The following is a 22,025-nucleotide window of genomic DNA, read 5'->3' on the forward strand; positions in this document are numbered from 1 at the left end:
TTTCAGTTTTTTCCACAGATTCTCGATTGGATTCAGGTCTGGACTTTGACTTGGCCATTCTAACACCTGGATATGTTTATTATTGAACCATTCCATTGTAGATTTTGCTTTATGTTTTGGATCATTGTCTTGTTGGAAGACAAATCTCCGTCCCAGTCTCAGGTCTTTTGCAGACTCAATCAGGTTTTCTTCCAGAATGGTCCTGTATTTGGCTCCATCCATCTTCCCATCAATTTGAACCATCTTCCCTGTCCCTGCTGAAGATAAGCAGGCCCAAACCATGATGCTGCCACCACCATGTTTGACAGTGTGTTCAGGGTGATGAGCTGTGTTGCTTTTACGCCAAACATAACGTTTTGCATTGTTGCCAAAAAGTTCAATTTTGGTTTTATCTGACCAGAGCACCTTCTTCCACATGTTTTGTGTGTCTCCCAGGTGGCTTGTGGCAAACTTTAAACTACACTTTTTATGGATATCTTTAAGAAATGGCTTTCTTCTTGCCACTCTTCCATAAAGGCCAGATTTGTGCAATATACTGACTGATTGTTGTCCTATGGACAGAGTCTCCCACCTCAGCTGTAGATCTCTGCAGTTCATCCAGAGTGATCATGGGCCTCTTGGCTGCATCTCTGATCAGTCTTCTCCTTGTATGAGCTGAAAGTTTAGAGGGACGGCCAGGTCTTGGTAGATTTGCAGTGGTCTGATACTCCTTCCATTTCAATATTATCGCTTGCACAGTGCTCCTTGGGATGTTTAAAGCTTGGGAAATATTTTTGTATCCAAATCCGGCTTTAAACTTCTTCACAACAGTATATCGGACCTGCCTGGTGTGTTCCTTGTTCTTCATGATGCTCTCTGAGCTTTTAACGGACCTCTGAGACTATCACAGTGCAGGTGCATTTATACGGAGACTTGATTACACACAGGTGGATTGTATTTATCATCATTAGTCATTTAGGTCAACATTGGATCATTCAGAGATCCTCACTGAACTTCTGGAGAGAGTTTGCTGCACTGAAAGTAAAGGGGCTGAATAATTTTGCACGCCCAATTTTTCAGTTTTTGATATGTTAAAAAAGTTTGAAATATCCAATAAATGTTGTTCCACTTCATGATTGTGTCCCACTTGTTGTTGATTCTTTACAAAAAAATACAGTTTTATATCTTTATGTTTGAAGCCTGAAATGTGGCAAAAGGTCGCAAAGTTCAAGGGGGCCGAATACTTTCGCAAGGCACTGTAAATACTGTTCTATACTATCTACTGCATCTTGCCTATGCCATATAAGGCCATCACTCATCCATATATTTATATGTACATATTCTTATTCATCCCTTACATTTGTGTGTATTAGGTAGTTGTTGTGAATTTGTTAGATTACTTGTTAGATATTACTGCACTGTTGGAACTAGAAGCACAAGCTTTTCGCTACACTCGCGTTAACATCTGTTAACCATGTGTACGTGATCAATAAAATGTGATTTGATTTGAAACTTCAAAAGAGAGAGGCAGTGTTGATTCAGTCAGCAAGCTGGTCCTGGGGCTCTGTTCACAAACACAAACAGACCCCACAGAGCCCCAGGACAGCAACACAATTAGACCAAACCAAATCATGAGAAAATAAAAAGGTCATTACTTGACACATTGGAAAAAAAATACAAAAAAACTGAGCAAACTGGAATGCTATTTGGGCCTAAACAGAATGCCTGACCACTGTGACTGACCCAATCTTAAGAAATGCTTTGACTATGTACAGACTCAGAGAGCATAGCCTTGCTATTAAGAAAGAGAAGAGAGAAGACAGTTTGTGCACACTGCCCACAAAATGAGGTGGAAACTGAGCTGCACGTCCTAACATCCTGACAAATGTATGGCCATATTAGAGACACATATTTCCCTCAGATTACACAGACCCACATAGAATTCGAAAACAAACCCAATATTGATAAACTCCCATATCTATTGGGTGAAATACCACAGTGTGCCATCACAGCAGCAAGATTTGTGCTCTGTTGCCACAAGAAAATGTCAACCAATGAAGAACAAACACCATTGTAAATAAAAAAACATATTTCAGTTTATTTATTTTCCCTTTTGTACTTTAACTATTTGTACATCGTTACAACACTGTATATAGACATAATGACATCTGACATGTCTTTATTCTTTTGAAACTTCTTTGAGTGTAATGTTTACTGTATATTTGTATTGTTTATTTAACTTTTGTTTATTATCTAGTGCACTTGCTTTGGCAATGTTAACTTATGTTTCCCATGCCAATAAAACCCTTAAATTGAATTGATTAATTTGCCACAAAGAGTCATGTGACAAATATGTTGGTCAGCCAGCTAGCTAGCTTAGAATGACAAGATGACAAGATGGCGGGTTCGCCCAAATGATTTTCGGACTTGGAGATGGAGTCAGGGAAACCCATGGAGGTTGGAAGAAAGTGGATCACATTAAGAGTAAATATGGACTGCTGCAGAAGAAAATGTAACATGATGAGAGTGAGTATGAATTAACAGGGGTGGCAGTTGCAGTGAAGACCACCGAGTTTGAGCCTTGTTCTGATGGTGATGAATATATATTTTTTAGTTTTTCAGAGAATGGATCCTTGCTTTCTGACTGATCCATATGTGGTGTCAGGTTAGGTGGACAAGAGGTTGGGGAAGGTTGGGTCGGTGAAAATGACTCGAAGTGGAATTGTGTTGTTTTTTTGTGTTTCTGCCGTCGAGAGGGAGCGTGCATTCCGCATCACGCAACTGGGGACTATGACTGTGACTTGCTTTCCTCTCTGGAGCAGAGAGCCATTGAAAAGAGTTATCACTGTAGTGGTATTAAGTGTTGAGGGCCAACTGAAGTTGAAGATTCCCAGTATCCGTGACACACGCTGTTTGGTGCGGCGCAGACCGGGTGGTGAGCGTGGTGAAACAGAGACGACACTGTATGTACTACTGAGTTTTGATGCAAAGTTTTAACCAGATAAAGTCGAGTTAGTATGTGTTAGTTATGCCGTGAGAGCTTTTGTCCCACACCCATTACAGTGTTTCAGGTGTCAAGTTTATGGTCATGTGGCAGCAGTGTGTGGGAGGAAGATTACTATATGTGAGAAGTTTGCAGGAGGACATGAGACAAAGGAATGTGTAGTATTGTTAGACAAAGTTGTGTGTGTAAACTGTAGGGGTACCAATGGTGCTGGAGATCAGAGGGGTCCAGTGATAGAAAGTCAGGTTGAGGTTGCCAGGATCAAAGTAGTACAGAAGATGTTGTATGCTGAGGCAGTAAAGAGAGTAGTAGAGGAAGATGGGTCCAGGGTGAGATCCCTGTGAGTAGGCGGAGGTCAATAGAGAGTGATAGGAGTAACATGTGCTTCAGTAAGGTTTGTTTTTTTGGCGTTGATGGCCATGGTTGTTAACTGTACCGCAGGAATGGAAGTTAAATTACAGAGGATAGATGTTGTGGTGGCAGCTACAAAGAAGTACATGGGTGTACGAAATTTTACTGCAGAAGAATTGCAAGGTGTTTTGAACGATAGTGTCCCGTCCTCCCAGGCTGCTGGCCTGGTGTAGGATCAGCCAGGGCCAAGTAGTGGACTAATGATGAGGATACAATTTTTTCATTAAGTGTAATGAATGCATACAGAATAGCAGGCTGATGCACAGCCAATACAGTAGGTGGCGGCATGCACCTATAAGATTTGTTTGCGGACCGCCATAATACCAAAGAATAAGAAGAGGCTAGCTTGGCTAACCACATCAGCTGTGTGCCACATTTTCGTGAAGCTTTTGAACAGCGTTGCCATCCAGACCTTTTTTTTGTTGTTGCCAAGACTGAGGTAATGTATAGTAGTCTTGCTAGCCAGCTACATTTATTCGACAATTCTTATTTTATTTAATCTAGCATTAGCGCACCTTATCGTATGTAACAGTATGCCTTTATCAACTACAAACCGGGACGTTGCTAGCTAGCCAGTCTGCCATATGGTCAGCTGGAAGCTTAGCATGTTTGCTAACAACAGAGCTAGCGCTAATTATTTCGCTAGCCAGCTAGCATACGACCAACCGCCGTTCAGTCAAAGATAACGTTACTGATAACTAACGTTCTTCTCACTCGTTTTGTGAGTCATCACAGTGCGGTGTATTTGGGGTTATCACCCATATCTAGCTAGATAACTAGGTAGCTAGCTATATGTTTAGCTTGCTAACCTAGCCAGCTAACCAACGGTAACTAGCCAAGTTGTCTGGTTATGTCCGTACTAGCTCTGATCCATCGCGCGATGACAATGAGTTGCCTCTGCCCTATCCGAATTTGTATTTCTTAAATTTAGTTTAATGACTGGATATTCAATATACTTTCGTGACTGTCTAAAGTACAGATGTTACTTGGGAAGGTTGTTTTCACTGTGCGAAGGGTGTCGCCCCCCCCCAAAAAATGCGAAATTGACGGATTAGCGTTGATCCACACGCATGCGTCGTATCGTCCCAACGAGCAGTTGTCGTCGGCCAATGGACCAGAGCTATGTGAGTAGTATTTAGCTAGCGAACCACGTAGCTACCTAGCGTTAGCCGATATCCTCGTGGATCAGACCGTAACCGAGCTAGCTATTCATACTTTTTTTTTGTAGCTACTGTGGATGCGTTTACAATGTTCACCTTGAGCTAACGTTAACAGATCAAGCTCAGGCATATGGTTATATTAATAAATAATGTATATTGCCCTGGCCATGTTATGAAATGCTGTAGGATGCAAATTAGGAATTTACTTTGCAAATGAGGCAGTACAGAATACATACTTAAGGTAATTTCAGTCCATTTTACATTGGTTGGTCATATTATTTATACCAATAATAATGTAAGGTAGGGTGATCATGCTTTATACAGACGTTTGAAACAATTTATGAATTTAGAAAACAACTTTTTATACTACTTTATGCAAATGATATACTTAAAACACACATCCCACCAACACACTCACACAGCACCAACACTCACACCACAATTTGAAACAAATTCTGAAATTACAATACAAGGTTTTATACTACTTCAGGGTTTATCAACTAGATTAAGCAGCGGCTGTTTGTTTTTCTTGAGCTGTCGGGGGGCTGCGGTAGACTGCGAATTGATCGCAAGAAGCCCAAACAGCCCAAACAAGCCCAAAAACAATAATTTCAAACCTTGCTTACATTTGTATACAATCACGTGTTTCTCTGTGTGGGAATACTTCAGAACAGATTCTTATGTCCAACAATGAAAATTAGAAATCTTTTTTTTTTTTTTCAAATATCAAAGAAATTGCTCAGAACTTGGGGGGCCAAATACAACCACCTACGGGCCAAATTCGCCTCGCAGGCCGCCAGTTTGGGAACACTACTACTTTATGCAAATTAGATACTTGCAGTGGTGGAAAAAGTATCCAATTGTCATACTTGAGTAAAAGTAAAGATACCTTAATAGAAAATGACTCCAGGTAAAGTAAGTCACCCAGTAAAATACAACTTGAGTAAAAGTCTAAAAGTATTTGGTTTAAAATATATTGAAGTATCAAAAGTAAAAGTTTTTCAAATTCCTGATATTAAGCAAACCAGGGGCACACTCCAACACTCAGACATCATTACAGATAGCCAGGGGCACACTCCAACACTCAGACACAATTTTACAAACAAAGCATATGTGTTTAGTGAGTCTGCCAGATTAGAGGCAGCAAGGATGACCAGGGATGTTCTCTTGATAAGTGTGTGAATTTGACTATTTTCCTGTCCTGCTGAGCATTCAAAATGTTTTGAGTACCTTTGGGTCAGGGGAAAATGTATTAAGTAAAAAGTACATTATTTTCTTTAGGAATGTAGTGAAGTCAAAGTTGTCAAAAATATAAATAGTAAAGTACAGATACCACAAAAAACTACTTAAGTAGTACTTTAAAGTATTTTTACTGAAGTACTTTACACCTCTGGATACTTAATACTCACACACCCCACAAACATGCCCCCACCAACGTACACGGCGCCCCCGACCAACGCACACAGCGCCCGCGCTCACACAGTACCCCCCCCGACCAACGCACACACACACACAGCCCCCCCCCCCCCCCCCCCCCGACCAACACACACACTGCAGCGTAGTGTGAGGTTTTATTGATAACAACCTATTCAGTAACACTCACCCAGCCTGTTGGCTTGTACCTCCAGCTCTAGGACCAGACATGGCACGTGGTCATCAAAAAGTCCAGTCTCAGCAGAAGAATGCCAAGAAACAAGCGGAGGCCAAGAAGGCCAAGGGACATGATCAGAAGACGGCCGCAAAGGCAGCTTTAGTGCACACCTGCGGTGTCTGCCTGGTGAGTTCCTTAAAGACAAGTGGTTGCTCTTCAATCAGGGACTACAAACCATTTTGAAGTTGGGTTGCAAGATCAACGGGTCGTATTCATTAGTGTAAAACGTAGTACTGTTTTCCAATGAAAAACAAATATTTCTTTTTGGAAAGAAGGTTGTCTCTTCTGTTTGTCTAGTGAATATGACCATGGTGATCCACAGTAGTCCAGGCGTAGCTGCCGATCCGCTGTAGTCTAGGCGTAGCTGCCGATCCACTGTAGCTCTGTTCATACAGTTTCCCAAATACAGCAGCTCTTGTTTTCCAACCAGATTTCTCAATCATGCATTATTATGGTTTGTAACTTAACACAGTTGTTGTTGTGGTATTTGACTCTTTCAGTTGAAATAGCAACATAATCCTATGAAATAAGTTGAATGGAAATGATTAAGGCCCCTGTCCCTTGTATTGCCTCTACAGTCACAGATGCCGGACCCCAAAACCTTCAAGCAGCATTTTGAGAGTAAACACCCCAAATCACCAATGCCCCCAGAGCTGGTCGATGTTGACTCTGGCATCTGAACCGGACTCCCACTGAAGACCCCAGCTATGTTCCTTGTTTAAGGCAAACTGTCAGTGCTGAAAACAAACCCATCTCTCTCTTATCCACACCCTCACACAGAAAACAAACCCCTCGCTCTCTCATCCACACCCTCAAACAGAAAACAAAACACTCTCTCTTATCCACACCCTCAAACATAAAACAAACCCCTCTCTCTCATCTACACCCTCATACAGAAAACAAACCCCTCTCTCTGATCCATACCCTCATACAGAAAACAACCCCCCCCTCTCTCCCTTATCCACACCCTCAAACAGAAAACAAACCCCTCTTGTTAAATGCCTAATGTCTCTTTTGTTGATCTTTCATCCTAGTTTCCAGTTTCTCCCTGTGTATTACCTAGAAATAGACACAATCTCTATCATTGTTTCCTTTTAGCTTATAATTGAATGTTGGGTAGAATGGAGCAGATGTCCATTCCCAGCTGTGAGAGGTTGAAGATGATCCCTGATCTGGTGTTAGGTCTGTAGCATTCTTCTCTTCTAGTTCTAATCAATGCTTTGTTTTTGGCTGATCAAACCCATCATTTTTGACAGCGATGATCCAAGCTGAAACATGTTGTGACTTGTTTTCTAATTCACATCAAACTCCTCAGCATAATTTGTACACTTGGAAAATGCATTCATGCCCCAATGATGTAATATAACATTCAATAAAGTTGGCCTTGTTTAGTATCTGCTTCATCTGGTGGCTGAGCTCTGTAATGGAAACTGTTCTGGAACTTTCTCTTTCCAACAACACTTGGTCAAACACATCCTGGGTTTTTGTTTTCTCCACTAGGTGGCGTCATGTTCAGTTTCACATGCAGTGTACCAGTACAGAAGTGTTGGCTCTTTTGATGATGAAAAAGAAGCAGAGTTAATTTACGGTCCATGTAGACATTTTACAGGAAAGAGAGGCGAAGGAAATAATACTGGCCCATACATCCATGACCGTACTGGGCCTTAATGCCGTTCTGTCTCCGACACTACCAGTCAAATGTTTGGACACCTTTTTCTTTATTTAGACAATTTTCTACTTTGTAGAATAATAGTGTAGGTATCAAAACTATGAAATAACACATGGAATCATGTAGTAACCATAAGTGTTTGAGATTCTTCAAAGTAGCCACTCTTTGCCTTGATGACACACTCTTGGCATTATCACAACCAGCTTCACCTGGAATGCTTTTCCAAAAGTTTTAAAGTTCCCACATATGCTGAGCACTTGTTGGCTGCTTTTCCTTCACTCTGCGGTCCAACTCATCCCAAACCATCTGAATTGGGTTGAGGTCGGGTGATTGTTGAGGCCAGGTCATCTGATGCAGCACTCCATCACTCTCCTTCTTGGTAAAATAGTCCTTACACAGCCTGGAGGTGTGTTGAAAAACAAATGATAGTCCCACGAAGCCCAAACCAGATGGGATGGCGTATCGCTGCAGAATGCTGTGGTAGCCATGCTGGTTATGTGCCTTGAGTTATAAATAACTCAGACAGTGGCACCATCACACCTCCACGCTTCATGGTGGGAACCACACAGAGTTTATCCTTTCACCTACTATCCATCTCACAAAGACACGGCGGTTGGAACCAAACATTTCTCATTTGGACTCAGACCAAAAGACAGATTTCCACCGGTCTAATGTTCATTGTTTGTGTTTCTTGGCCCAAGCAAGTCTCTTCTTCTTATTGGTGCCTTTTAGTAGTGATTTCTTTGCAGCAATTCAATCCATGAAGGCCTGATTAATGCAGTCTCCTGAACAATTGATGTTGAGATGTGTCTGTTACTTGAACTCTGTGAAGCATTTATTTGGGATGCAATTTCTGAGGCTGGTAACTCTAATGAACTTATCCTCTGCAGGTAACTCTGGGTCTTCCTTTACTGTGGCATTCCTAGTGAGAGCCAGTTGCGTCATAGCGCTTGATGGTTTTTGTGACTCCACTTGAAACTTTCAGGGTTCTTGAAATGGTCTGGATTGACTGACATTCATATCTTAAAATAATAATGGGCTGTTGTTTCTCTTTGCTTCTTTGAGCTGTTCTTGACATAATATGGACTTGGTCTTTTACCAACTAGTTATATCTTCTGTATACCTTCACTACCATGTCACAACACATTGATTGGCTCATGCATTAAGGAGGAAAGAAATTCACAGCCTCCCAAGTGGCGCAGTGGTCTAAGGCATTGCAGTTGCTAGCTGTGCCACTACAGATCCTGGTTCGAGTCCAGGCTCTGTCGCAGCCGGCCACAACCGGGAGACCCATGAGGCGGCGCACTATTGGCCCAGCGTCGTCCGGGATAGAGGGTTTGGCCGGCAGGGATGTTCTTGTTCCATCGCGCACTAGCGACTCCTGTGGCCGGTCGGGCACAGTGCACGCTGACACGGTCGCCAGCTGTACAGTGTTTCCTCCGACATTGGTGTGGCTGGCATCCGGGTTAAACAGGCATTGTGTCCCTGAAGCAGTGAGGGTTGGGTTGTGTTTCGGAGGACCTTCGCCTCTCCCGAGTCTGTACGGGAGTTGCAGCAAGACTGTAACTATCAATTGGATATCACGAAATTGGGGAGAAAAAGGGTAAAAAAATATATATATATATATAATAATTAATAATCTAACCTAACCTGGTTGAGAGAACGCCATCATTTTTGAAGAATATCAAAAAAATATAATATTTTTTATTTAACACTTTTTTTGGGTTACTATATGATTCCATATGTGTTATTTCATAGTTTGAATGTCTTCCCTATTATTCTACAATGTAGAAAATGGTTTTTCAAAAATAAAACAAAAACCTTGAATGACTCGGTGTGTCAACTTTTGACTGGAACTGGCATAAATTAATGAATTAAAGGTTCGATTTTTAAAAATCCGGATTCTAGTACATGATTCATTTAATTTTTTTTTATTAAATAAAGTAATGTCTTCCTTCAGCTGGTCTTGCTGGATTCTAGTACATGATTTCAGTTAGAGTGCAGATAATCAGTTTCTCACCATTCATTTGACATTAATCAGTTATTTCTGTTTTGTATATAAACTATCTACTTATCAAATAGAGATAGAGCCATATCTTTCTTTTCCATATATTCCCTGTGGATGGAGAAAGATAATAGAGACGGGGGCTTTTATTAGAGTAGAAGGATACTAGACAGGGCTTTTATTAGAGTTGAAGGATACTAGACAGGGCTTTTATTAGAGTAGAAGGATACTAGACAGGGCTTTTATTAGAGTAGAAGGATACTAGACAGGGCTTTTATTAGAGTAGAGGTTTACTAGACAGGGCTTTTATTAGAGTAGAAGGATACTAGACAGGGCTTTTATTAGAGTAGAAGGATACTAGACAGGGCTTTTATTAGAGTAGAGGTTTACTAGACAGGGCTTTTATTAGAGTAGAGGTTTACTAGACAGGGCTTTTATTAGAGTAGAAGGATACTAGACAGGGCTTTTATTAGAGTAGAAGGATACTAGACAGGGCTTTTATTAGAGTAGAAGGATACTAGACAGGGCTTTTATTAGAGTAGAAGGATACTAGACAGGGCTTTTATTAGAGTAGAAGGATACTAGACAGGGCTTTTATTAGAGTAGAAGGATACTAGACAGGGCTTTTATTAGAGTAGAGGTTTACTAGACAGGGCTTTTATTAGAGTAGAAGGATACTAGACAGGGCTTTTATTAGAGTAGAAGGATACTAGACAGGGCTTTTATTAGAGTAGAAGGATACTAGACAGGGCTTTTATTAGAGTAGAAGGATACTAGACAGGGCTTTTATTAGAGTAGAAGGATACTAGACAGGGCTTTTATTAGAGTAGAAGGATACTAGACAGGGCTTTTATTAGAGTAGAAGGATACTAGACAGGGCTTTTATTAGAGTAGAGGTTTACTAGACAGGGCTTTTATTAGAGTAGAGGTTTACTAGACAGGGCTTTTATTAGAGTAGAAGGATACTAGACAGGGCTTTTATTAGAGTAGAAGGATACTAGACAGGGCTTTTATTAGAGTAGAAGGATACTAGACAGGGCTTTTATTAGAGTAGAAGGATACTAGACAGGGCTTTTATTAGAGTAGAAGGATACTAGACAGGGCTTTTATTAGAGTAGAGGTTTACTAGACAGGGCTTTTATTAGAGTAGAAGGATACTAGACAGGGCTTTTATTAGAGTAGAAGGATACTAGACAGGGCTTTTATTAGAGTAGAAGGATACTAGACAGGGCTTTTATTAGAGTAGAAGGATACTAGACAGGGCTTTTATTAGAGTAGAAGGATACTAGACAGGGCTTTTATTAGAGTAGAAGGATACTAGACAGGGCTTTTATTAGAGTAGAAGGATACTAGACAGGGCTTTTATTAGAGTAGAAGGATACTAGACAGGGCTTTTATTAGAGTAGAAGGATACTAGACAGGGCTTTTATTAGAGTAGAAGGATACTAGACAGGGCTTTTATTAGAGTATAATGTTTTTTTAAAAAATGCAACATTCAACAATTTCAAAGATACAGAGTTACAGTTCATATGAGGGAATCAGTCAATTTAAATCAATTCATTAGGCCCTAATCTATGGATTTCACATGACTGGGAATACAGATATGCATCTGTTGGTCACAGATACCTTTAAAAAAACAATGGGCCTCAGGATCTCATCACGGTATTTTTGTGCATTCAAATTGCACCTACTAGACAGAACATCAGATGTGTCCATTGTTAATTTATACAATAGTATGTTTTCCTCTTGTATCCTCTCCAGGTAACAAGCTGACTGGTCTGGTCCTCAGGTGCTGACTCGGACCAGTGGAATTGTTGAGTTTCTGTCTTGTCTCCTCTGTCACAGTCCTTCCTACTCCCTCCTTCCTTTCTGACAACCATTAACTTAACGCTTGCTTCCTCCTTTAAACCTTGTACATTAATAAGGAAATAAGCTCATTACCGGAAAATGAGACAACGTGAGACTACACAAGCACAGTGCCTTCAGAAAGTACTCACCCTTGACTTTTTCCATGTTTTGTTGTGTTACAGCCTGAATTTTAAATGGATTCAATTGAGATTGTGTCACAAACCTATACACAATACCCCATCATTTCATAGTGGAATTATGTTTTTAGACATTTTTATAAATTCATTCAAAATAAAAAGCTGAATTGTCTTGAGTCAAGTATTCATATTCAACCCTTTTGTTATGGAAAGCCAAAATAAATTCAGGAGTAAACATTTACTTAAATCACATAATAAGTTGCATGGACTCACTCTGTGTGCAAGAATAGGGTTTAATATTCAAAAGAATTATGACTACCTCATCTCTGTACCCCACACATACAGTACAATTATACTGTCGATAAGGTCCCTCAGTCGAGCAGTGAATTTCAACCACAAGACCAGGGAGATTTTCCAATGCCTCGCAAAGAAGGGCACCTATTGGTAGATGGGTAAAAATCCAAAATAAAACAGACATTGAATATCCCTTTGAGCAGGGCCGATCCTGGACGTTCTGCAACCCTAGGCAAGGGTGCTTACTGAGGTATAGCCTACAGAAGGGATGGGCAACTCCAGTCCTCGTCGGTCCGTGCTTACTGAGGTATAGCCTACAGAAGGGATGGGCAACTCCAGTCCTCGTCGGTCCGTGCTTACTGAGGTATAGCCTACAGAAGGGATGGGCAACTCCAGTCCTCGTCGGTCCGTGCTTACTGAGGTATAGCCTACAGACGGGATGGGCAACTCCAGTCCTCGTCGGTCCGTGCTTACTGAGGTATAGCCTACAGACGGGATGGGCAACTCCAGTCCTCGTCGGTCCGTGCTTACTGAGGTATAGCCTACAGACGGGATGGGCAACTCCAGTCCTCGTCGGTCCGTGCTTACTGAGGTATAGCCTACAGAAGGGATGGGCAACTCCAGTCCTCGTCGGTCCGTGCTTACTGAGGTATAGCCTACAGAAGGGATGGGCAACTCCAGTCCTCGTCGGTCCGTGCTTACTGAGGTATAGCCTACAGAAGGGATGGGCAACTCCAGTCCTCGTCGGTCCGTGCTTACTGAGGTATAGCCTACAGACGGGATGGGCAACTCCAGTCCTCGTCGGTCCGTGCTTACTGAGGTATAGCCTACAGACGGGATGGGCAACTCCAGTCCTCGTCGGTCCGTGCTTACTGAGGTATAGCCTACAGACGGGATGGGCAACTCCAGTCCTCGTCGGTCCGTGCTTACTGAGGTATAGCCTACAGAAGGGATGGGCAACTCCAGTCCTCGTCGGTCCGTGCTTACTGAGGTATAGCCTACAGAAGGGATGGGCAACTCCAGTCCTCGTCGGTCCGTGCTTACTGAGGTATAGCCTACAGACGGGATGGGCAACTCCAGTCCTCGTCGGTCCGTGCTTACTGAGGTATAGCCTACAGACGGGATGGGCAACTCCAGTCCTCGTCGGTCCGTGCTTACTGAGGTATAGCCTACAGACGGGATGGGAAACTCCAGTCCTCGGGGGTCAGAGTGGTGTCACACTTTGTCCCCATCCCAGCCATTAAACTGTCAACACAGCTGATAAAACGTATTGCATTCTAAACTGAAGGATCATGATTAGAATTTTTATGAATTCCCATCCATGTGCTTTGCCCAGCGTTTGTAAAACAGGCCGTTGCATTGGCTTTATTAGTCCTGATTTCTGTGACTAATCAATTTGACTATTTAAGCTCTGAATATCATCTCCCCAACTAGTTCTCCTGAGCCTATTTGCCTTGTGTTTATACAGCGGGAAATGCAGCAGTATTTAATTTTTGTCGTGATCAGCTCGTCTGACGGATACAAACCTCAAACCACATGACAATTTGGGCCAGTGGATAAAACTCCTGAGCAGCAGTTGTGAGTAGATTGTCCATTCCATATTGACCATTTTATTTTGATATTTCCTGTTTTTAGGATATGTGTTTTATTTGATTGGGCGCCATTTAGGTTAAGGTATTTGATTGGGCGCCATTTAGGTTAAGGTATTTGATTAGGCGCCATTTAGGTTAAGGTATTTGATTGGGCGCCATTTAGGTTAAGGTATTTGATTGGGCGCCATTTAGGTTAAGGTATTTGATTGGGCGCCATTTAGGTTAAGCTATTTGATTGGGCACCATTTAGGTTAGGCTATTTGATTGGGCACTATTTAGGTTAGGCTATTTGATGGGAGAAACCTGCGTGATAAATTGCGTGATATATCCTAAAAGGTCTCATTACATTGTCCTCCAATTTATCTCCAGCCTGTAGGCTACAGAATAGGCCACATGCTCTTTCTATCATATCCTATATCTGCTACATGATTTACAGTGCATTTGGAAAGTATTCAGACCAGTATTCATTTTGTTACGTTACAGCCTTATTCTAAAATTGATTAAATTGTTTTCTTCTCTCATCAATCTACACACCCCCATAATGACAAAGCAAAAATATGTTTATTTTTTATTTTTACAAATGTATATATAAAAAAGAAAAACGGAATATCAAAGTACTGAGTACAGGGTCTGAATACTTATCTAAATAAGGTACTTCTGTTGTAAGGTTTTTGTAAATTGCAAACATTTCTAAAAATCTTTTTTTCGCTTTGCCGATATTGGGTATTGTGTGTAGATGAGGATTTTTATTTATTTATTCAATTTTAGAAAAAGGCTGTAAAGTAACAAAATGTGGACCAAGTTAAGGGGTGTGAATACTTTCTAAATGCACTGTGTGTTGGTGGAGTGCAGCGATGCATCTCTCCAACAGCACCCTGGAGAGGTGCGCTGGGAATGGACGAGATACATATTTTGGATCCATGCCTTTGTCAAAGTGGGCACTGCTTATCATATGGCGGCATCAGCCCTCACCTAAAAAGCCTATATGCCACTGGTTGAGAGAAATTGTAATTGTTTTGGGGCAGAATTATGTGAGGTTTTAAGTGTTGTTGGAGGTGTGTCTTTGTCAGTTTAGCTCCGAAAATGCCGCCCTCATCAATCTGCCGCCTTAGGTATTTGCCTAATCCTGCCTAATGAACGGTCCGGGCCGGCCCTGCCTTTGAGCATAGAGTTATTAATTACACTTTGGATGGTGTATCAACACACCCAGTCACTACAAAGTTCAGGCGTCCTTCCTAACTCAGTTGCCAGAGAGGAAGGAAACCGTTCAGGGATTTCGCCATGAGGCCAATGGTGACTTTAAAACAGTTATAGAGTTTAATGGCTGTTATAGGAAAAAACTGAGGATGGATCAACAACATTGTAGTTACTCCACAATACTAACCTAAATGACAGTGAAAAGAAGGAAGCCTGTACAGAATACAACATTTTCCAAAAGATGCATCCTGTTTGCAATAAGGCACTAAAGTAAAACTGGAAAAAAGAAATGTACTTTATGTCCTGGGAAAACACAACAAACACATCACTGAGTAGAACGCTTCATATTTTCAAGCACGGTGGTGGCTGCATCATGTTATGGTATGCTTGTCATCGGCAAGGACTAGGGAGTTTTCTATAGGATTAAAATAAATGGAATAGAGCTAAACTCAGGCAAAATCCTAGAGGAAAACCTGGTTCAGTCTGATTTCCACTAGACACTGGGAGATGAATTCAGCTTTCAGCAGGACAATAACCTTAAACACAAGGCCAAATATACACTGGAGTTGCGTACCAAGACCACCTTCAATGTTCCTGAGTGATCCACTTAGTTTAAACTTCAATCGGTTTGAAAATCGATGTATTTCTATTTAACCTTTATTTAACTAGGCAAGTCAGTTAAGAACAAATTATTATTTACAATGACGGCCTACCCCGGCCAAACCCTCCCCTACCCCAGCCAAACCTTGGCCAAACCTGAGCCAATTGTGCACCGCCCTATGGGACACCCAATCACGGCCGGTTGTGATACAGCCTGGAATTGAACCAAGGTCTGTAGTGACGCCTCTAGCACTGAGATGCAGTGCCCTAGACCGGTGCGCCACTCGTCTACAACAAGATTTAAAAATGTTTTTCTAGTGATGATCAACAACCTACTTGACAGAGCTTGAAGAATTTTTTAAATAATAATGTGTAAATATTTTACTGGTGTGCCAAGCTCTTAGACTTCCCCAGCAAGACTCACAGCTGGAAATGTTGCCAAATGTGATTCTAACATGTATTGACTCAGGGGTGTGAATACGTATGTAAATTAGATATTTCTGTATTTCATTTTCAATAAATGCACAAAAAAAATCTAAAAACCTGTTTTCACTTTGTCATTATGGGGTAGTTTGTGTAGATGGGTGAGGAATTAAAGACTATCCATTTTGAGTTTAGGCTGTACGTAACCAAATGTGGAATAAGTCAAGGGGTATGAATACTTTCTGAAGTATTTGTGTGACTGCACTGATGTTGCAGTGTTACCATGGTTTGATTAGGGTTATATATTGTAGCGACCCTGGATTATAAATTACCATATCATTACAGTGCAGTCTGTTTGGAATCCAGACTACCAGCAACTGTGTCTGGCAATAGGTCACAACTCAGTTTGTCCTCAACTGCACTGTATTGCATTAAATAACCAAAAGGGTCTGTTACCAAATGGCTAAAAACTGAATAGGTGCCTGAGTAGTCTAACAATTCTTCAATCTCAATCTGCAATAATGTGGTAACTAGAAGCACAAGCATTTCGCAACACTCGCATTAACATCTGCTAACCATGTGTATGTGACAAATAAAATATGATTTGATTTGGATATAAAGCAATATACAAATACAATATATTACAGGGAAAAAAACATTGTATAACTTGTTTTCTTTAGGAACTCATAATTGTATAGCAAAATGTGGTCCCAGATGCCTTGAGGCATGTGGAAGAGATGGTGGGCAGGCCAATCAGACTAGGCAGGCCAATCAGAGAACGATTGCCTTGGTAGCCCTTGATGTCATCCCTCCCTGCTACCGGAGACCAGTCAGCTGTTTCACAGGAGCAAGACAATTTTACTCCACACTCAGGTTGGTAACTGCTGGGATTTTAGAATCATTTATTTATTCTCTGATCACGCATTTAGATTAATTAAATAGTGCTGTACTTGCTATGCAATTTTAGAAAGAAAGCGGCTTCGCTGTTCTTTTTTGTGTCACGCACAGAATGAGCTGTGTGTGCATCTAACTACAGCTAAGATAATACAATATTAGGATACACAGTGCTTCCATGTTATGTTAAATTGTATTTGTATCGCTGGGTAAGGTAACTGAACTAAATTACTATCACCCCATAGCACTCACTTCTGTCATCATGAAGTGCTTTGAGAGACTAGTCAATGATCATATCACCTCCACCTTACCAGACACCCTAGACCCACTTCCATTTGCTTACCTCCCCAATAGGTCCAAAGAGGATGCAATCGCCATCACAATGCACACTGCCCTAACCCATCTGGACAAAAGGAATACCTATGTAAGAATGCTGTTCATTGACTACAGCTCAGCATTCAACACCATAGTACCCTCCAATCTCATCATCAAGCTGGAGGCCCTGGGTCTCAACCCCGCACTGTGCAACTGGGTCCTGGACTTCCTGACGGGCCGCCCCCCAGGTGGTGAAGGTAGGAAACAACATCTCCACTTCACTGATCCTCAACACTGGGGCCCCACAAGGGTGTGTTCTCAGCCCCCTCCTGTAGTCTCTGTTCACCCATGACTGCGTGGCCATGCACGCCTCCAAATAATCAAGTTTGCAGACAACACAACAGTAGTGGGCTTGATTACCAACAACGAAGAGGCAGCCTATAGGTGGGTGAGGGCACTCGGAGTGTGTCAGGAAAACAACCTCTCACTCAACGTCAACAAAACAAAGGAGATGATCGTGGACTTCAGGAAACAACAGAGGGAGCACCCCCCTATCCACATCGATGGGACAGTAGTGGAGAAGGTGGAAAGTTTTAAGTTCCTCGGTGTACATATCACAGATGAACTGAAATGGTCCACGCACACAGACAGTGTGGTGAAGAAGGCGCAACAACGCCTCTTCAACCTCAGGAGGCTGAAGAAATTTGGCTTGTCACCTACTACCCTCACAAACTTTTACAGCTGCACAATCGAGAGCATCCTGTAGGGCTGTATCACCGCCTGGTATGGAAACTGCACCGCCCACAACCACAAGGCTCTCCAGAGGGTGGTGCAGTCTGCACAACACATTTTCCTAGCCACCGTGCTTCTACACCTGCATTGCTGTTTTGGGTTTTCGGCTGGGTTTCTGTACAGCACTTCATGACATCAGCTGATGTAAGAAGGGCTATATAAATACATTTAATTGATTGACACCATTTGAGAGATATCCTCAAACCATCAACTTCTACCCTGAGACAAAGCTGAGTATTGCCCACAAAGATCTCCCACTCGACAAGAACCAGGCAGGCTAAAGCATTCGATAACAGGATTTGACAAGCCATGTCTGTCTGGCGCTTGACTCCAGGCAGGCTAAAGCATATGATAACACTAGTTTTTTAAACCCAGGTCTGGGTATCGCAGTAAGGGCAGCTGGGGCTGTGTTTAATGTATTGTAACACGGAAATCGACCCTGCCGCATGAGCATGCTTTTGTGGCACAGTCGATAGCGCGCCGGACCTCGGGCTCGAAGGTCGAGGGTTCAAGACCTGCTCCCTGCTGTTTCATTACAGTATTGTTCCATGTATGGTGAGGAGTCACAGGGCAATAGTTGAGCTAGAGAGTTAGCGCCAGGTAGGGACAGTTTTTTCATCAATAACTTGGGAACGGGTAGGGCTTGGATATCACTAAATTGATGACTAACATTTTGAAGCTGAGCCAGTTGCTCGTCTCTGCTGCGCAATACAGTCATATCTGACTAAGATCATAACATGGTGTCAGACAGGCGAGATAATTTCACCCCCAAAAATGTTGTTCCTTGAGTTGACGGAGTTTAGAGAGACCTAAAGTAACTAAGTGCTCTTATGTCTCTTCGTTTCTTTGAGCAGAGACATACTTTTGAGGAGATGAGAAACTCTATCTGAATGTATTAACCCATGCTACGTCAATGAGCCGCACAGTGCATTCTGGGCGACAGCTCTCCTTCAATGAGTTAATGGGAGTAAATTGGGCGCTAGCTAAAAAACAAAACACATTAGCATGAACATTTCGTCAACTAGAAGTACAACATTACAAATATTTTCTGGGGTGTGAGATAATTAACTTGCTATCTGTAATAATGTATAGCTTTGGAATCGTGGTATTACCTACTTTCGAGAAAGATAGGCATGTTTCTCGACTCATACCCTGACTTTGAGAAAGGATTGCATGACGATTAGCTTAGCAACGCGTGACGCAACATGACAACGGAAACGAGATTGGTCGACAGTGCTGGGTTGGGCGTTCCTCCGTTCATTGCCATTCCTATCTCCACCTTTCTTTAATACATCTGGCAGAACAGCACATGCTGAGCCGTTGCTATGGATACACAGACTCAGCGCCGCAATAAACAGAGAACATGCAGAGCGAGCTGCCTGTGGGCAGGGCGTGATCGAGTGAAACACAGAGGAGCAGCGAATGGATTTACTAACAGAGGAAGTTATTTCGGGTTTCAGGCAGAAGCAATCAGGCCTGTGTAGGGTAGGGCCTGAATGTTGCAGGCAGGGGTTGGGCTTGGGATTAAAATTCATGCCTGTGCAGAGCCTCCTCTGTCCTAGGTCTCTTTGACCTACTATAGGAGATCACGCCCTCTCTGTCACTCTGACTGGCTGGTAAACATTGCATGGTTGTTAAAGCAGTCTGCAGTTCTGCATGTGCTCATGTAACAGTAAAGACTTCACGTCTGTCCCCTCGCCCCGACCTGGGCGCGAACCAGGGACGCTCGAAGCATCATTACCCATCACTCCGCAAAGGCCATGGCACTTGCAGAACAAGGGGAACCACTACTTCAAGGTCTCAAAGCAGTGATGTCACCGATTGAAACGCAATTAAAGCGCACCACTGCTAACTAGCTAGCCATTTCACATCGGTTACACTCACCCCCCTTTTGACCTCCTCCTTTTCCACAGCAACCAGTGATCTGGGTCAACAGCATCAATGTTACAGTATAACTTTAGTCCATCCCCTCGCCCATACCCGGGCTCGAACCAGGGACCCTCTGCACACATCAACAACTGACACCCACGAAGCATCGTTACCCATCACTCCACAAAAACCGCGGCCCTTGCAGAGCAAGCCAGTGGTCAAAGCCAGTGATGTCACCGATTGAAACGCTATTAGCGCGTACCACCGCTAACTAGCACCGTACCACCGCAAAATGAAATCTAGAATCGGCTTCCTATTTCGCAACAAAGCTCCTTCACTCATGCTGCTAAACATACCCTCGTAAAACTGACTATCCTACCGATCCTGACTTCGGCAATGTAATTTACAAAATAGCCTCCAACACTATGCAGCAAATTGGATGCAGTCTATCACAGTGCCATCCGTTTTGTCACCAAAGCCCCATATACTACCCTCCACATCGACCTGTATGCTCTCGTTGGCTGGCCCTCGCTACATACTTGTCGCCAAACCCGTGGCTACAGGTTATCTACAAGTCAATGCTAGGTAAAGCCCCACCTTATCTCAGCTCACTGATCACCATAGCAACACCCACCCGTAGCATGCGCTCCAGCAGGTATATTTCACTGGTCATCCCCTAAGCCAACACTTCATTTGGCCGCCTTTCCTTCCAGTTCTCTGCTGCCAGTGACATGAACGAACTGCAAAAAATCTCTGAAGCTGGAGACTCATATCTCCCTCACTAACTTTAAGCATCAGCTATCAGAGCAGCTTACCGATCACTGCAGCTGTACATAGTCCATCTGTAAATAGCCCATCCAACTCCCTCATGCCCATATTGTTATTTATCTTCTTGCTCTTTTGCACCCCAGTATCTCTATCACGCCAGTGTTAATGCTAAATTGTAATTATTTCACCTCTATGGCCTATTTATTGCCTTACCTCCCTACTCTTCTACATTTGCATACACTGTATATAGATTTTTCTATTGTGTTATTGACTGTGCGTTTGTTTATGTGTAATTCTGTGTTGTTGTCTGTATCGCACTGCTTTGCTTTATCTTGGCCAGGTCGCAGTTGTAAATGAGAACTTGTTCTCAACTGGCCTACCTGGTTAAATAAAGGTGTTCTCAACCAGCCTACCAGGTTAAATAAAGGTGTTCTCAACTGGCCTACCTGGTTAAATAAAGGTGTTCTCAACTGGCCTACCTGGTTAAATAAAGGTGTTCTCAACTAGCCTACCTGGTTAAATAAAGGTGTTCTCAACTGGCCTACCTGGTTAAATAAAGGTGTTCTCAACCAGCCTACCAGGTTAAATAAAGGTGTTCTCAACTGGCCTACCTGGTTAAATAAAGGTGTTCTCAACTGGCCTACCTGGTTAAATAAAGGTGTTCTCAACTGGCCTACCTGGTTAAATAAAGGTGTTCTCAACTGGCCTACCTGGTTAAATAAAGGTGTTCTCAACTGGCCTACCTGGTTAAATAAAGGTGTTCTCAACTAGCCTACCTGGTTAAATAAAGGTGTTCTCAACTGGCCTACCTGGTTAAATAAAGGTGTTCTCAACTGGCCTACCTGGTTAAATAAAGGTGTTCTCAACTGGCCTACCTGGTTAAATAAAGGTGTTCTCAACTGGCCTACCTGGTTAAATAAAGGTGTTCTCAACTAGCCTACCTGGTTAAATAAAGGTGTTCTCAACTGGCCTACCTGGTTAAATAAAGGTGTTCTCAACTGGCCTACCTGGTTAAATAAAGGTGTTCTCAACTGGCCTACCTGGTTAAATAAAGGTGTTCTCAACTAGCCTACCTGGTTAAATAAAGGTGTTCTCACCTGGCCTACCTGGTTAAATAAAGGTGTTCTCAACTAGCCTACCTGGTTAAATAAAGGTGTTCTCAACTGGCCTACCTGGTTAAATAAAGGTGTTCTCAACTAGCCTACCTGGTTAAATAAAGGTGTTCTCAACTAGCCTACCTGGTTAAATAAAGGTGTTCTCAACTGGCCTACCTGGTTAAATAAAGGTGTTCTCAACTGGCCTACCTGGTTAAATAAAGGTGTTCTCAACTAGCCTACCTGGTTAAATAAAGGTGTTCTCAACTGGCCTACCTGGTTAAATAAAGGTGAAATAAAAAAATACAAATAAAGTACAGTAC

The 22,025-nt window shown here is 42.4% G+C and overlaps 1 protein-coding gene across 1 annotated transcript; it reads left to right on the forward strand.

Annotated features, from left to right (window-relative positions):
* Positions 1 to 3,711: 3,711 nt before the first annotated feature.
* On the forward strand, positions 3,712 to 7,599 carry LOC139373871 (zinc finger protein 706-like). The gene is made up of 3 exons (XM_071114966.1): positions 3,712 to 3,833; positions 6,183 to 6,331; positions 6,784 to 7,599. Exons 2-3 carry the CDS (start codon positions 6,197 to 6,199, stop codon positions 6,883 to 6,885), a joined length of 237 nt encoding a protein of 78 aa, XP_070971067.1. The 5' UTR covers positions 3,712 to 3,833; positions 6,183 to 6,196; the 3' UTR covers positions 6,886 to 7,599.
* Positions 7,600 to 22,025: the final 14,426 nt, after the last annotated feature.

This window comes from Oncorhynchus clarkii, chromosome 18, assembly GCF_045791955.1.
Source record: "Oncorhynchus clarkii lewisi isolate Uvic-CL-2024 chromosome 18, UVic_Ocla_1.0, whole genome shotgun sequence".
In the NCBI taxonomy this organism is placed as follows: domain Eukaryota; kingdom Metazoa; phylum Chordata; class Actinopteri; order Salmoniformes; family Salmonidae; genus Oncorhynchus; species Oncorhynchus clarkii.

Excerpts from the sequence above, each read along its gene's own strand:
- LOC139373871 (XM_071114966.1), top strand. The coding sequence starts at position 6,197 with ATGGCACGTGGTCATCAAAAAGTCCAGTCTCAGCAGAAGAATGCCAAG. Across the intron at positions 6,332-6,783 it reads ACACCTGCGGTGTCTGCCTG|TCACAGATGCCGGACCCCAA; the intron begins GTGAGTTCCTTA and ends TTGCCTCTACAG.